General features: G+C 47.4%; 1 protein-coding gene, 8 non-coding genes and 1 pseudogene across 9 annotated transcripts; all 10 read left to right on the top strand.

Annotated features, from left to right (window-relative positions):
• The first annotated feature begins 4,715 nt into the window (after window positions 1-4,715).
• LOC123138099 (putative U-box domain-containing protein 42) lies at window positions 4,716-10,640 on the top strand (annotated as a pseudogene).
• An 888-nt stretch (window positions 10,641-11,528) lies between these two features.
• Window positions 11,529-11,606, top strand: LOC123140340 (small nucleolar RNA R160). Its single transcript, XR_006469952.1, has one exon. It is a non-coding gene; the product is annotated as a small nucleolar RNA R160 (small nucleolar RNA).
• A 282-nt stretch (window positions 11,607-11,888) lies between these two features.
• On the top strand, window positions 11,889-11,966 carry LOC123140341 (small nucleolar RNA R160). The gene has a single exon (XR_006469953.1). It is a non-coding gene; the product is annotated as a small nucleolar RNA R160 (small nucleolar RNA).
• A 171-nt stretch (window positions 11,967-12,137) lies between these two features.
• LOC123140469 (small nucleolar RNA snoR143) lies at window positions 12,138-12,299 on the top strand. The gene has a single exon (XR_006470024.1). It is a non-coding gene; the product is annotated as a small nucleolar RNA snoR143 (small nucleolar RNA).
• A 49-nt stretch (window positions 12,300-12,348) lies between these two features.
• On the top strand, window positions 12,349-12,512 carry LOC123140468 (small nucleolar RNA snoR143). The gene has a single exon (XR_006470023.1). It is a non-coding gene; the product is annotated as a small nucleolar RNA snoR143 (small nucleolar RNA).
• A 76-nt stretch (window positions 12,513-12,588) lies between these two features.
• Window positions 12,589-12,756, top strand: LOC123140467 (small nucleolar RNA snoR143). The gene has a single exon (XR_006470022.1). It is a non-coding gene; the product is annotated as a small nucleolar RNA snoR143 (small nucleolar RNA).
• Window positions 12,757-12,830: 74 nt separating this feature from the next.
• On the top strand, window positions 12,831-13,000 carry LOC123140470 (small nucleolar RNA snoR143). The gene has a single exon (XR_006470025.1). It is a non-coding gene; the product is annotated as a small nucleolar RNA snoR143 (small nucleolar RNA).
• A 426-nt stretch (window positions 13,001-13,426) lies between these two features.
• Window positions 13,427-13,506, top strand: LOC123140338 (small nucleolar RNA R160). Its single transcript, XR_006469950.1, has one exon. It is a non-coding gene; the product is annotated as a small nucleolar RNA R160 (small nucleolar RNA).
• Window positions 13,507-13,705: 199 nt separating this feature from the next.
• LOC123140339 (small nucleolar RNA R160) lies at window positions 13,706-13,786 on the top strand. The gene has a single exon (XR_006469951.1). It is a non-coding gene; the product is annotated as a small nucleolar RNA R160 (small nucleolar RNA).
• Window positions 13,787-13,925: 139 nt separating this feature from the next.
• On the top strand, window positions 13,926-15,271 carry LOC123138100 (uncharacterized). Its single transcript, XM_044558005.1, has 2 exons — window positions 13,926-15,123; window positions 15,201-15,271. The coding sequence occupies exon 1, from the start codon at window positions 14,085-14,087 to the stop codon at window positions 14,610-14,612; it is 528 nt and encodes a 175-aa protein (XP_044413940.1). The 5' UTR covers window positions 13,926-14,084; the 3' UTR covers window positions 14,613-15,123; window positions 15,201-15,271.
• The last annotated feature ends 227 nt before the right edge of the window (window positions 15,272-15,498 follow it).

Here is a 15,498-nt window from a genome sequence, read left to right on the forward strand (position 1 = left end):
CGAAGGTACATGTTGGGTTGGCATAATTTGAGATTAGGTTTTGTCACTCCGATTGTCGGAGAGGTATCTCTGGGCCCTCTCGGTAATACTCATCACCTAAGCCTTGCAAGCATTGTAACTAACGAGTTAGTTATAAGATGATGTGTTACAGAACGAGTAAAGAGACTTGCCGGTAACGAGATTAAACTAGGTATTGGATACCGACGATCAAATCTCGGGCAAGTAACATACCGATGACAAAGGGAACAACGTATGTTGTTATGCGGTTTGACCGATAAAGATCTTCGTAGAATATGTAGGAACCAATATGGGCATCCAGGTTCCGCTATTGGTTATTGACCGAGAATAGTTCTAGGTCATGTCTACATAGTTCTCGAACCCGTAGGGTCCGCACGCTTAACGTTACGATGACAGTTTTATTATGAGTTTACAAGTTTCGATGTACCAAAGTTTGTTCGGAGTCCCGGATGTGATCACGGACATGCCGAGGAGTCTCGAAATGGTCGAGACATAAAGATTGATATATTGGACGACTATATTTGGACACCGGAAGTGTTCCGGGTGATTTCGGAGAAAACCGGAGTGCCGGAGGGTTACCGGAACCCCCCCCGGAGAGTTAATGGGCCACATGGGCCTTAGTGGGAAGAGAGAGGGGCGGCCAGGAAGGGCCGCGCGCCCCCTCTCCCTCTGGTCCGAATTGGACTAGGAGGGGGGCGCCCCCCTCTTTCCTTCCCCTCCTCTCCCCCTTCCTTCCCCTCCTAGTAGGAGTAGGAAAGGAGGAGTCCTACTCCTACTAGGAGGAGGACTCCTCCTCCTGGCGCGCCCAACAAGGGCCAGCCGGCCTCACCCCTCCCTCCTTTATATACGGGGGCAGGGGGCACCCCATAGACACAGAAGTTGATCTACGGATCGTTCCTTAGCCGTGTGCGGTGCCCCCTCCACCATATTCCACCTTGGTCATATCGTCGTGGAGTTTAGGCGAAGCCCTGCGCCGGTAGAACATCATCATCGTCACCACGCCGCCGTGCTGACGGAACTCACCCCCGAAGCTTTGCTGGATCTGAGCCCGGGGATCGTCATCAAGCTGAACGTGTGCTGAACTCGGAGGTGCCGTACGTTCGGTGCTTGGATTGGTCGGATCGTGAAGACGTATGACTACATCAACCGCGTTGTCATAACGCTTCCGCTTACGGTCTACGAGGGTACGTGGACGAACACTCTCCCCTCTCGTTGCTATGCATCACCATGATCTTGCGTGTGCGTAGGAATTTTTTTGAAATTACTACGTTTCCCAACAGAATGGTGGAGCAGTAAGCTGGTGCAGCTGCAAGCAGAGCGTCGTGGCGGGATCTACATGTGAAGCGGAGTACATGGCAGCCTCGGAGGCAGCACATGAAGTAATTTGGGTGAAGGAGTTCATCACCGACCTAGGAGTCATACCCAATGCGTCGGGGCCGATCAAACTCTTCTGTGACAACACTAGGGCTATTGCCCTTGCCAAGGAGCCCAGGTTTCACAAGAAGACCAGGCACATCAAGCGTCACTTCAACTCCATCCATGAAAATGTTCAAGATGGAGACATATATATTTGCAAAGTACATACGAATCTGAATGTCGCAGATCCGTTGACTAAACCTCTCTCGCGAGCAAAACATGATCAACACCAGAACTCTATGGGTGTTCGATTCATCACAATGTAACTAGATTATTGACTCTAGTGCAAGTGGGAGACTGTTGGAAATATGCCCTAGAGGCAATAATAAAAGTATTATTATTATATTTCCTTGTTCATGATAATTGTCTTTTATTCATGCTATAATTGTATTATCCGGAAATCGTAATACACGTGTGAATACATAGACCACAATACGTCCCTAGTAAGCCTCTAGTTGACTAGCTCGTTGGTCAACAGATAGTCATGGTTTCCTGACTATGGACATTAGATGTCGTTGACAACGGGATCATGTCATTAGGAGAATGATGTGATGGACAAGACCCATTCCTAAGCATAGCACAAGATCGTGTAGTTCGTTTTGCTAGAGCTTTTCCAATGTCAAGTATCTCTTCCTTAGACCATGAGATCGTGTAACTCCCGGATACCGTAGGAGTGCTTTGGGTGTACCAAACGTCACAACGTAACTGGGTGACTATAAAGGTGCACTACATGTATCTCCGAAAGTGTCTGTTGGGTTGACACGGATCGAGACTGGGATTTGTCACTCCGTATGACGGAGAGGTATCACTGGGCCCACTCGGTAGTGCATCATCATAATGAGCTCAAAGTGACCAAGTGTCTGGTCACGGGATCATGCATTACGGTACGAGTAAAGTGACTTGCCGGTAACGAGACTGAACGAGGTATTGGGATACCGACGATCGAGTCTCGGGCAAGTAACATACCGTCTGACAAAGGGAATAGTATACGGGGTTGCTTGAACCCTCGACATCATGGTTCATCCGATGAGATCATCGAGGAGTATGTGGGAGCCAACATGGGTATCCAGATCCCGCTGTTGGTTATTGACCGGAGAGCCGTCTCGGTCATGTCTGCATGTCTCCTGAACCCGTAGGGTCTACACACTTAAGGTTCGGTGACGCTAGGGTTGTATGAATATGAGTATGCAGAAAACCGTGTTGTTCGGAGTCCCGGATGAGATCCCGGACGTCACGAGGAGTTCCGGAATGGTCCGGAGGTAAAGAAAACTATATAGGAAGTGCTGTTTCGGCCATCGGGAAAGTTTCGGGGTCACCCGGTATTGTACCGGGACCACCGGAAGGGTCCCGGGGGTCCACCGGGTGGGGCCACCTATCCCGGAGGTCCCCGTGGGCTGAAGTGGGAGGGGAACCAGCCCCTAGTGGGCTGGTGCGCCCCCCTTGGGCCCCCCTGCGCCTAGGGTTGGAAACCCTAGGTGGGGGGGCGCACCACTTGCCTTGGGGGGCACTCCACCCCCTTGGCCGCCGCCCCCCTTGGGAGATTGATCTCCCAGGGCCGGCGCCCCCCCTGGGGGCCTATATAAAGGAGGGCAGGGGGGAGGGCAGCCGCACCCAAGTCTTGGCGCCTCCCTCCCCTGCTACACCTCGTCCTCCTCCCGCAGCAGCTTAGCGAAGCCCCGCCGGAATTCTGCTGCATCCACCACCACGCCGTCGTGCTGCTAGATCATCATCAACCTCTCCTTCCCCCTTGCTGGATCAAGACGGAGGAGACATCACGCTGACCGTACGTGTGTTGAACGCGGAGCTGCCGTCCGTTCGGCGCTAGGATCTCCGGCGATAGGATCACGGCGAGAATGACTACTTCAACCCCGTTCTTTTGAACGCTTCCGCTCGCGATCTACAAAGTGGTATGTAGATGCATCTCCCCTTTCACTCGTTGCTTAGATGAACTCATAGATGGATCTTGGTGAAACCGTAGGAAATTTTTTATTTTCTGCAACGTTCCCCAACACGCACATCACTAACGCATAGCCCGACACCGGCAACCTTCGTCCGAGGTCAACCCGCTCTGCCATATCTGATCCCCTCCTCAAGGTCATCCTGCTTGCGAACTCCACTCGCTCTGCTTGGTGTTGAGGAGGGTGGCATACATGGATAAGCAGCACCGTGTGGATTTGGAAAGGGATAAGAACGAAGTTTCTGATTTGGTTTGGATAGACGAAGGGGATTTTTTTGGGGGAGAGGAAGAACTCGGCCAAGGCACCTGACAGTAGGTCAATGATGTTTATTTGTGTGGGGTCGCCTTCTTTGATCGAGTGGTGCCCTCCGTTGTGAAGCCGGTGCCATACAATTTTCATTTGGGATCGATGGTGATGTGGCACCTTTTTCAGTAATTTGGCACCGATAATATAGTGGAGGTCCTTATAGTACCAAAATTGTCACAATATTAAAAAATTTGAAAAAAATAGCAATTACGTGCATATCCTTCCTTTTAGCAAATAGAATCATAAAGATAAAACCTAGATTGCAACTTGGTCCAACTGCATCTTACAACCTCACTAGAGGTGCTCTGGCCACCATTTCTGGCCAAAAACTTGGTAGCATCGAGCAAGGGGAAGAGAGCCTCACCATGGAGATTAAATAGAAGCTCAATTGAACCAATTACTTCTTCGATTTCGATATGTTGTTCCAGGGTGAAGGTCAATGTATAATGGTAAAAGATCTGGTGATGAGCTTGCATGTCGGCTTCCAAACCCGTGAAACGACAGATCCTATAGCGTTGTACACAGTACACTGATCCAACCTCCCCATTTCTTTCACCTCCATGGCGGTGAAAAACACAGGGAGGGGGGGGGGGGTGACGCCCACTTCGCATTATTCCTGCACCGTCGTCACCATAACATAACTGGTCCCCACCAATGACAATATGTGTACGCTACCAATATCCTTCAATTATAGTTATGTTTTGGTCAGGTCGGATCCTGTTCTGGTGGGTTTGGCCAGGTAAATTCGACTTTCCGTGAGTGCCCACGCCGTCAAAAGACAAATTTTCTTTTTGAAGTACGTCCGAAAGAAGTTTCTTTTTTACGTGTCGGAAGGCAACTTTGAACTTAAAGTTTTTTTTGAGTCTTTTCTTTCAGATTAAGTTTGTGCTGCAGTGGATATTTTATTTTTTTGAGAGAAAGTGTGCTGCAGTGGATGGTTATTTGTGTTGGGCTCTACATCTTAAGAAAATTATCTGTGTGAAGACATGGGCCGTGTAGATCGCTGGGCTTGATTAGGCCCAGTTTCGGACTGGGCAGAATCTGTCCCGATCCGCCCGGGACGCCGCCTCGCCGACGTCGCCGTGCTGGGGGGTTACACGGCGGCGGCGGCGGCGGCGAAGCAGAGGTCGGTCTCCGCCGTCCGTCCGCGAAAAGCAGGCGTACGTCACGGCGACCCCGTGGCGCGCGCTTCCGCGCGCGTGTGGAGCCAATTTCAACTCTTAGCTCCAAATGACGAGAAACCTAGAGCCCAAGTCGGAGCCGGATGAGCTCCGCCGCGCCGCCCTGCCGGGCTTTGGGCCCCGGGAGCACCTCCGTCCGCAGCCTCCGGTACCTCCCTCCGGTCTCCGCCGCACAGTCATAGAATATCATGGCCGCGCGATGCATTTGGATTTGGTACATGGTAGTTGACTAGTTTTGTCTTAGACTGGTGCACGCCATTGACTTCAGCAATTTGGTTGATGCGTACAAAGTTATGACTTCAGCATTTTGATAGATGCTTACAAAAAGAATCTGCCCTTCTGTCATGCCGCCACCCTTATTCTATGGTTGTTCAACGATCAACATTCATTATGTCGCTTGTGATGCTTTTTTCATAGCTATAACCTGACTTTGTTGCATCGACTCCATGTCTACATCCGAGCATATTATCAGATTATAGCAGTAGCTAGTAAAGGTTTGGTACGAGTTCGTCCCTCGGTTTCATTTGTGGGACTATGGAATAATCTCTATCCCTTCGTTTCACAAGCTTAAATTTGTGAGAAGTAGCTTGTGCAGTTGAACTTGTGTTGACTTCAGTGAATTTTGTCCTATAGAATTCTGAAGACATTAGTTCAAACCTGCCTAGATGTATTATATTATGATGACAAGTTAGTTGTGGTGCCATTTTTCAAGTGCTTACGTTTTAGCCCAGTCTAAATTGTTCAAAGAAGATTGCTGTCGCTATCACCTGCGATTATAATCTGCATCTTTTTTTATATATATTTTAAACATCCATTACTTCATGCTGAGTTGTGGCAATCAGGCGTTATGACTTTTTGGCTGCTGATGGTATCGACTGCTATCCTCTATTAATCTAGGGAAATTTGGAACCATGCAACAGCAAAGCTATCACTTTTGAATTGCTGTACCTGAGTATGACATTCCACTGCAACATCCAATGGCATACTTCATAACAGCAAACTTTGGAGGGGCATGCTTACCAATCCCAATTTCCCATTAATCTACGCTATATAGTTTTCAGCGATAAGGATGGCATTGTCATTAGGTTCTTTTGGGTTAGCTTGCCAAACCTACCTATCACCTAACTTTGTTCCTATTAAGAACTTCACGCTTCTTGCTTGCAGAAATATTTCATTCCATCACCAAGACTGTCACTCATTGATTGTGTTCTTCTTTTATGTGGATAGCGTCATCAACTGTCCTTTCCTTTGATAAGTAAGTGCAGTATTAAAAGGGGTCACATAGTGCATCCATTCTGCTGGGTCTTCTATATCTGCATTCTTCTGTCGTAGAATGTGCTTCAGAGGAGATACAGCGGGTGCTGTTCTGGCGAAAAAGGAGGCAAAGCCGCTAATTCTATAACTCCTCTACAGTCCACACAGAGTCACAGTGCTCAAATCTCTTGGATGTTATGGATACAGGTAAGGTTCTTTATTATAGCTGTAATCTTCATTCGTTTGTTTGGAGAGATTACTCGTTTGGAGGCTTTGTGGAGGGACATGGCAGTAAGTGCTCCTGGGGAGAACATATTATCCTTTTGTCAAAGAGATTTCTGTTCTCGGAGTAATCAAATTATGCTTTGCCTCCCTAAGGATTACAATTTCATAGTTTTTAGGTGTCTTTTGTGATCGATATACTTCAGGCAGAAAAGGCTGTTGCCTTTACATCTCTAATTTAGTCAGTTAGAAAAATAGTCATGCTATAAGAGGAACACCAGATGATAATGCCAAAAACAAATACAGGTATACTTTGAGTAATCGTTGAGTAGCTTAAGCCTTCTGCTTATGCTCTTACAATGATTTTGGTTGTTCTGAAAAATCTTCGATCTTCAGGAAAATTCTATGCATCTAGTCCAATATGTCACACTGTTTTTCTAGCATATAATTATCTCCCATATCTGAACGATAATTTGCATTGTTGTTGTCTGCTTCTGTTTGGATATGCAGTCATGTTGATAGTACCCGCTGCCGATTTTAGCCAAGAGGACTCCATGGCATCTAGCAAGGCCATAATGGAGCGTCAAACAGCTCGCAGGGCCCCAATCAATATGACACAGATACTGGAATCTCTATTTGCCAGTGTCAACCTTGCTAAAGACATCACTGTAAGGTGCAGAGGAAGAGCGCTGCAACTCACAGATGATGAGATGCAAAGCATAGCACATGACCTGGAGAGTGTCATTCAGAACATATGTGATCATCTTGGCAGGATACCAGCATCAGCACTTGGCAACAATGCTTACACTGACGTGGCAATGAAGTCAAACTCAAGGAGGGGCTACACCGATGTTGCTATGTCCATGAATGCAGTGACTGACATACCCAATAGGAGGTCTGTCTACGAGAGTGACATGCCGAGGCTGGTGGACTTTCTGCAGGGAATGTACCATGAATCACATGAATTTGGCGGGCAGACGTTTAACTCTCTCCCAGAGGTCACAGAATATGTTGAACCTCTGTATGATGGATTCTTCTGTCCACTGACAAAAGAGGTGATGACTGATCCTGTGATGACAGTGGGCGGTGTGACATATGACAGGAGAGCCATAGAGGAGCATTTTGCGAGGTCTGCAGACAGTTTGGAACCTGTCTGCTGCCCTGTCACAAAAGCTCCATTGCAGAGTAAGGCAGTGATGAGTAATGCTTCCCTGAAGAGTGTGATTGCAGAATGGGGAATGAGGAATGAGGCAATGCGGATTAGAGTTGCGCGAACTGCGCTCTCTTTGTCGACTAGTGAGGCTATGGTGCTCGAGGCCATACATGAGCTGAAATCGCTGGCCAAGCTGAGGGGGAAGAACAAGGAGCTGATGCATAAAATTGGTGTCACCAAGGTCCTATCACGTTTGTTGGACAACCACAATGAACAGATTCGGCTTGACACATTGGAGCTTTTGTCCTTGTTAGTTAAGGATGAAGAAGGAAGGGTAAGAAGGAACTTCTTGTCCCTACGTAAACTCATCTACAATTTAGAATAGCATACACAAGTACTCCCTCTGTAAAGAAATATAAGAGTGCTTAGATAACTACTTTAGTGATCTAAGCACTCTTATATTTCTTTACGGAGGGAGTACTTAACTGATCGGCTGCTTGGCACCAAGTCTGTGCTGCATATTATGATGGAATTTTAACAATTGCTGCATATTACAGGAAATCATTGGAAAAACCAAGGCCATTGCCAGGACAGTTAAGCTACTGTCAAGTAGTACTATTGATGAAAGGCACGCGGCTGTCTCTTTGTTGCTAGAGCTTTCAGAGTCTCAGTTATTGCTGGAGAAAATTGGGTCAACTGCTGGAAGTATTCTGATTCTCACCACAATGAAGATTAATGATTCTGATGATCCAGTTGCTGCTGAGAAATCTGGAGCAGTCCTCAAGAACCTGGAAAAGTGTCCAAAGAACATCAAGTACATGGCCGAAAGTGGCTACCTAGAACCCCTTTGGAGTCATCTTGTTGAAGGTATGCCTCTGAAGAAATTTCATAACGTTTTTTTGGTTCATTAAAGTGTGTTATGCTAGTTAAGCACAGTAAGAGAGCATATCTGCTATTGTTTTCTTGCAAGTCTGATTGTATTTGAACCACCTAGATTTTCACAAAGTATAAACCCCCTTGTCATTTAATAGTTGTTCCACTACAGCTGCACATGTTAGGATTGCCTCAACTTAACATCCCAAATAAGGGTTTTGAGACTCAGGCCTGTTGCTCCTATAATTAATTGAACTTTAAGCTGACATGAAGATTCCAAAACAGGTCCTGAAGAGGTGCAGATGGAGATGATCAGCTACCTAAGCGAGTTGGTCCTATACCAGGAAGTCACCATTGAAATCACGGAGAGCACGTCGGGCGTCCTCATCAAGATGGTGCGCAGTTGCAACAAGGTGGTCCATAAGGCAGCACTCGATGTGCTGGTCCAGCTTTCCTCGCACCACCCCAACAGCAAGGTGCTCGTTGAGGCAGGTGCTGTCCTGGTCATGGTCGAGGAGCTTTTCATAAGGAAGATAGATGACGAACCCGAGAGCTACAAGGCCAAGGCTGCCACCGCCCTAGCCAACATTGTTGAGTCCGGCATTGATCCAGACACCACCGTGGTGAACAAGGAAGGCCACGTCCTCACGTCCAAGTATTGCATCTATAACTTTGTGTGCATGCTCAAGTGCTTCATACCCGATGACTTCAACCTCAGCATCATCCGCCTACTGCTCGCGCTCACCGCATTCGCCAAGCCCCTGGATGTCATGGTCTCAGTCGTCAGGGAGAACCACCGCGGCCATGCCATTGTGGAGCTCATGAGCTCCCCAATGGAGGCGCTTAGCATTGCTGCGACGAGGCTGCTCATTACTCTGTCTGCGCACATTGGCCACACCATCGCTGAGAGGCTCTGCAAGACGCAGGGGCAGCCGGGCAGGCTAGTCAAAAGCATCAGCCATGCCAGGCAAATCACCGAGCGGCATGCTGCTTCGGTGACACTCCTCTCAAGGCTACCACACCGAAACATCTCGCTCAACCTTGCGCTGGTGCAGGAGGGCGCCGTGCCGGTTCTGCTGAGCGGGATAGAAGAGATGCAGAGCAGTGCAAAGAGAAGGAGCAGGTACGCGGTACAGTACATGGAGGGCCTGGTGGGCTCGCTGGTGCGGCTCACCGCGACGCTGTACAACCCGACCGTTCTGAAGGAAGTGATGGACCACAGCTTGGCCTCGGTGCTGACTGAACTCCTCGCCGGAGCTGCCGGAAGCGCTGAGGTGCAGCGGCTCGCCGCCGTGGGGCTAGAAAACCTCAGCTACCAGTCCATCAAGCTGTCGCAGATGCCGCCGGAGGAGGACCCACGGCCAAAGAAGAAGACAATGCTGAAGCGCCTAATGACCACAAGGGTGCAAGGCAACAAGACCCTCCAACACCAACAACCCGTCTGCCCGGTGCACCGGGGAGTCTGCTCCACGGTGACATCCTTCTGCCTCCTCGAGGCCGGGGCCGTCGAGGGTCTCCTCGGCTGCCTCGAGAGCGACAGCCCCCGGGTCGTGGAGGCGCGCTGGGAGCATTGTGCACGCTCGTCAACGACCGGGTGGACGTGGAGAGGAGCGTGTCCGCCCTCGCGGAGCTGGACGCCCCTCGGCGCGTGCTCGGGGCGCTGAGGCAGCACAGGGAGAACGTGCTGTGGCACAAGTGCTTCTGCATGGTGGACAAGTTCCTAGCGCACGGCGACGACCGGTGCGTGAGGGAGGTGACCGGAGACAGGGTGCTGCCGTCGGCGCTGGTGAGCGCCTTCCACAAGGGCGACGCCGGCGCCAAGCAGGCCGCCGAGGGCATCCTCACGCGGCTGCACAGGATGCCCGACTACTCGGCGACCTATATGTCCGTGGAGATTTAGTGACTCCTTGTCATACTTACTGCTGGTGATCGATTAAAACAGAAGCATGTTGTATACTTACGGTGTTTAATTGCTCGTTTCATTTCCATCACTGTGAATTTGTGAACCTCTGGTTCTTGTATATATGCACATGTGAATCAAACGAATGAGTTTTTTTGTGATGTGGGGCTGAGCATCCCCTCTATTTCTCTGTATGCTCCGCTGCTCACTGGCATGCCATGTTGTGTACAAGGCCCGGTGAGCTGTTGTGATCTTTATGCTGTCACTTTTCTCTTTATCGATGAAAAGATACGCAAGCTTTGCGTATTCATGAAAATAGAATTTTTGTGATGGAGATGGAAGGATTGAATTGGTAGTGTGATTCACTAGCAGATAACGAAAGCTCACAAAATGTAGAACCATGAACAGATAATGCATAACAAAATCAGTAAAGCAGAATCCATTCTAATTTCTATTCAAATGAGCTATTTTCTCCTTGTTTTTTTTTCTGAAAGTATATCACTGTTTTTTTCTTTTTTGGAAAGAATATCTCACAGTTTTTTTAGGGGGAGAATATCTCACAGTTTTTTTTAGAAGACACAGTTTTTTTTTTGAGAATCCACACAGGTTTTTCTTTGTTGTCTCATATCTCACAGGTATAAGAGAGGATGGAGAGCTGGCCCAGTTTGTTTATTGAGGGTCCCAGTTAAGTCGAGCGGATGGAGAGCTGGCCCAGTTAAGTCCAAAGTCGTCAGCCCAGCCCATTTATATCTTGGAAGACTCGTTGCCTCCCCATCCTGCCCATATGTACCGCAGAGGCAAACCCTCGTCTCCTCCAAACCTTGGAACCCTAGCCGCCGCCAGCGACAGCTTAGCGGAACATCTCTCAGATCTCCAGCTTTTGCTTATTTTTTTTCGTTTGTTCATCGCGTTTGTTTGCATCTTGGCCACTTTTGAGTGCTGATTGCTAGAGCGCATGCTTTTCTTTCTATTGTTTCTTGGATTTGATGGTTATGTTATGGTTAACTCGCACCATTAGCCCCCTGTGCTGTTGAGGTTTGGAGCAGGGAAAACTGCGGGAAAAGGGTATCTATGGGTGCAAAATCAATCCAGTTGGACATGGGCTATGTTACTTCTGTGGAAGCCAGCGATTTTCCTCGGAATCAATTTTTCTGTCCACATTCACCTTGGTGTTCTGTAGTTTGGATTCGCTTAGTATGTTTTAGATCGATTTTGTCGAGCACATGATGATGTTACAGTTGTTTAGAAGCGAAATGAGGAGGCGAAATCATCTGAATTTATGCTGTGGATATTACCTACATGGTCTTCAAAGTTCTCTGATCGCTTCATGTTCAAATCTCATGTGTAGCTTGATGTGTTTTGCTTACCTGATTTCTGCTAGATGCAACATAGAAGCAAAATGAGGAATCAACACATCTGAAGTTTTGCTTACCTGATTTCTGCTAGATGTACTATAGCCAAGGAAATCAACACATCTGAAGTCTACCTACTGTGGATCTTATCCAATTGGTGCCTATCTAGATTTACCTTTGCATTTTTCTTATCTTCATTGCCATATGTGTACACTCTTGTTGCCGAGGGAAAAATATGCATGTTTTAAGTTGTGAAGAAAAATGAGAACTCATGTGATCTGAAGTATCTGATGCTGATACATCCGTATATGATTTCAAAGTTCTCTGATTGCTTACTTGCGCGCACAGCCCTCTTATCCAATTGGTGAATATCTAGGTTTACTTGACATTTTCTTTTCTTTGCAAAATGATTCATTCTTTCTTGAAACTTGATGTTGACCGAGGATGAAAATGCATGTTTTATGTGTGTTTGCACAGTTCGTAAGGAAGTGAGAATTGTTGCACCTCTGCTTTGTATGCCCTGCTCTCTGACTGTTTGTGGGGTATTTACATTGGTGCAAAAAGGAAAAGCTGCTCCTTGGAGCAGCAGCGGCCAGACAACCGTAGAGATAGATCCACAGATGAATGGCTAATCTGCTGCTTGTCTACTAATTCTATCTCACATTTCTAATGATTATTTTCCTGTATTTTAGAGACATCCAGTATGTAGTGTCTGTTGCACCTGTGATGTATTGTCCTACTTGCGGTGCTAGTAGGATATAACACTGGTGCAGAAAGGAAAAGTTGCTCCTTGGAGCAGCAGCGGCCAGACAACCGTAGAGATAGATCCACAGATGAATGGCTAATCTGCTGCTTGTCTACTAATTCTATCTCACATTTTGAATGATTATTTTCCTGTATTTAGAGACATAGGGTAATTTAGCAATGCACAAATATCCAGTATGTAGTGTCTATGTTGCACATGTGTTGTATTGTCCTACTTACTTGCCGTGCTAGTAGGATATAACACTGGTGCAGAAAGGAAAAGCTGCTCCTTGGAGCAGCAGCGGCCAGACAACCGTAGAGATAGGTCCACAGATGAATGGCTAATCTGCTGCTTGTCTACTAATTCTATCTCACATTTCTGGTTATTTTCCTGTATTTTAGTGTCATGGGATAATTAAGCGTTGCACAAATATCCAGTATGTAGTGTCTATGTTGCACCTGTGTGTTGTATTGTCCTACTTTCTTGCCATGCTAGTAGGATATAACACTGGTGCAGAAAGGAAAAGCTGCTCCTTGGAGCAGCAGCGGCCAGACAACCGTAGAGATAGATCCACAGATGAATGGCTAACATGCTGTTTGTCTACTAAATCTATCCCACATTTCTTGCCTGCAACGGTTGGCATGTTTGCTCTAACATGCTTGTCAAGATAGCTGTGCATTGTGTCAAAATGCTTGTTGTTTCAAAAAATATATTTGTTGGTGTTCACTTGTGCATTACTGCACCTTTAATTTGTACATATCTGCTTTCTTGTTAGTTGGCAGGATTTTCGTATGACAGTACTGACACACAATCCATAATGAATAAATCAAAGTGCAGCAGAACCATTAGATTGACTATTGTACATAAATCATAACAAAAAATTGTATGTAGAGTAGTTCTGTTCTTATTATGATTGTGTGATGTTAAACATGGTGCACAAATGAAATGCTCCATGCATCCATATATGGTCTTCAAAGTTCTCTGATTGTTGTGTTTACGTCTTACTGATGTCTATGAGTCAAAGTTACAGTGTTTTATGTGGTTGAAAAGCAAAGTGAGGAGATTATATGATCTGAAGTATCTAATGTGGATACAACCATACATGGTCTTCAAAGTTCTCTGATTGTTTCTCATAACTCTTTTCTTCATTGATGTTACCCGAGGAAGAAAAAACATGTTAAAGTTGTTATGAAGCAAAATGATATCCATACACAGTCTTCAAAGTTCTCCTATTGGTATTGTTTTCTTCCTTTGTTGGTGGATATATCTTTTTAGTGTGTAATGGGTATTGTTTGAGTTGAAGTTTCAGTGCTTTATGTAGTTGAAAAGCAAAATGAGGAGATTATATGATCTGAAAGTATCTGCTGTTGATACAACCATACATGGCCTTCAAAGTTCTCTGATTGTTTATTGTAGCTTGTACCTACACATGCTGGTATTTGTTTCTTTTTTGTGGCAATTTTTTTATGTTGTATGATGATTCCTGGATAAAAAAAGTGTTTTATGCCATTCAGAAGCAAAATGAGGAGGTTATATAATCTGAAGTATCTAAGAGCATCTCCAACAGCCGCGCTAAACTAGCGCCGCGCCGCAAAATAGGCCTTTTTAGCGCGCGCGCAACGCGGCGGCTCGCTCCAGCGGGCGCGCTAAAACGGCACGCGTGCGATAACGGATTGGGCGCGCGGTCAAAAACACTTATCCGCGCGATGTATTTGGAGCGCGCGGCACACTCGAGCGCACGCGCTTGCACTCTCCCTCTCCTCGTCCTACGCCCCGCGCGCGCCGGCGTTGGTGCCCTGCCCCCCGCCATGGACGCGCACACCGGCGCCTCGCTCACCCCGCTGTACATCCGCGACCCCCCCCCCTCCCCCGCCGCCGCCGGAAACCCTAGCGCGGCGAGCGCTGGCGTCGCCATCGTCGGAGCTTCGTCGAGCGTCGGCCTCGTGAGCAGCCTCTTCTTGCCGCCGCGGATGACTACGGCGCAGGGTGGCGTTGCGTCGGCGCCATCCCGTGCCGCCGCCGCACCGTCGAAGAAGGTACCCAATGCGGCGCGGGCGAAGAAGGCCAAAACATCCGCGAAGAAGAACAAGGCGGCGGATGGCTCCGGCATGGCGAGGGGGAAAAAGCTTGCAGGGCGTTCGACGGCCGTGGCGGCTATTGAAGCGCCGGCGAGCTCACTTGTTGAGCCGGCCGCCGACGTGCACCACGTGTTCAACGAAATGCCCCCAAGGTGAAAAAATTTCCAAGTATTTTTTTCTTCTTATTTGTTCAATGCATCATCATTTTACATATAGATAGCTTATTTGCATTGTTCAAAAAAAATTGTAGTCTCAACGATGATGCATACATGTCCACTATGGGTGTTGGGTCCAACAAATCGCATTGGTCTCAAACCAATGACATCCATTTCGAAGACCATGAGTTTGAGATGGACGAGGAGGGTGAGGGAATTGTTGAGGCACCGAGAGGAAGAGCGGGCAATTACTCCACCACCGATGACAGTTATTATGCTCCACTTATTTGCATGTGTCAAAGGATCCATCCATTGGAGGTGATCAAAGTAGAGACGCGTATTGGGGGCGAATGACAGAACACTTTAATGCTCACAACAAGAGTGGAATTTACCGCTTCGAGAGATCACTTTGGTCCCGATGGTCGACAATCAACTCGGATTGTCAAAAGTGGGCGGCCGCGCAAAAGTCGGTGGACAAGATTAACCCAAGTGGCACAAATGAGGATGATCGAGTAAGTGGCATCTCATATATGTTCATCGTACTTGTTTTTGGTGACCGAAGTGCTAACTTGTTTTGTTTTTCTTGTAGTACAACATTGCACAAAACTTGTTCAACCAAGAGACAAGGACAACCAAGAAGGGGAAGATCAAGAAAGGCAGGATCTTTACCTTGCCTCATTGCTATGAAGTGTTAAAGGATGATGAGAAATGGAAGAAGCGTGATGATTTGGAGGATTTGCATTTGAGCAACAAACGAAAGCGAGCAATTGAGATGAATGATGATGATGAGGAGGATGATGCATCAAGTGATGACGGCAAGAGAAGCCCCACACCCAACTCGGTTTCATACTCGAAGCCAAAACGACCGGATGGGTGCAAAAAAGACA

Source organism: Triticum aestivum, chromosome 6B, assembly GCF_018294505.1.
Source record: "Triticum aestivum cultivar Chinese Spring chromosome 6B, IWGSC CS RefSeq v2.1, whole genome shotgun sequence".
Taxonomy (NCBI): domain Eukaryota; kingdom Viridiplantae; phylum Streptophyta; class Magnoliopsida; order Poales; family Poaceae; genus Triticum; species Triticum aestivum.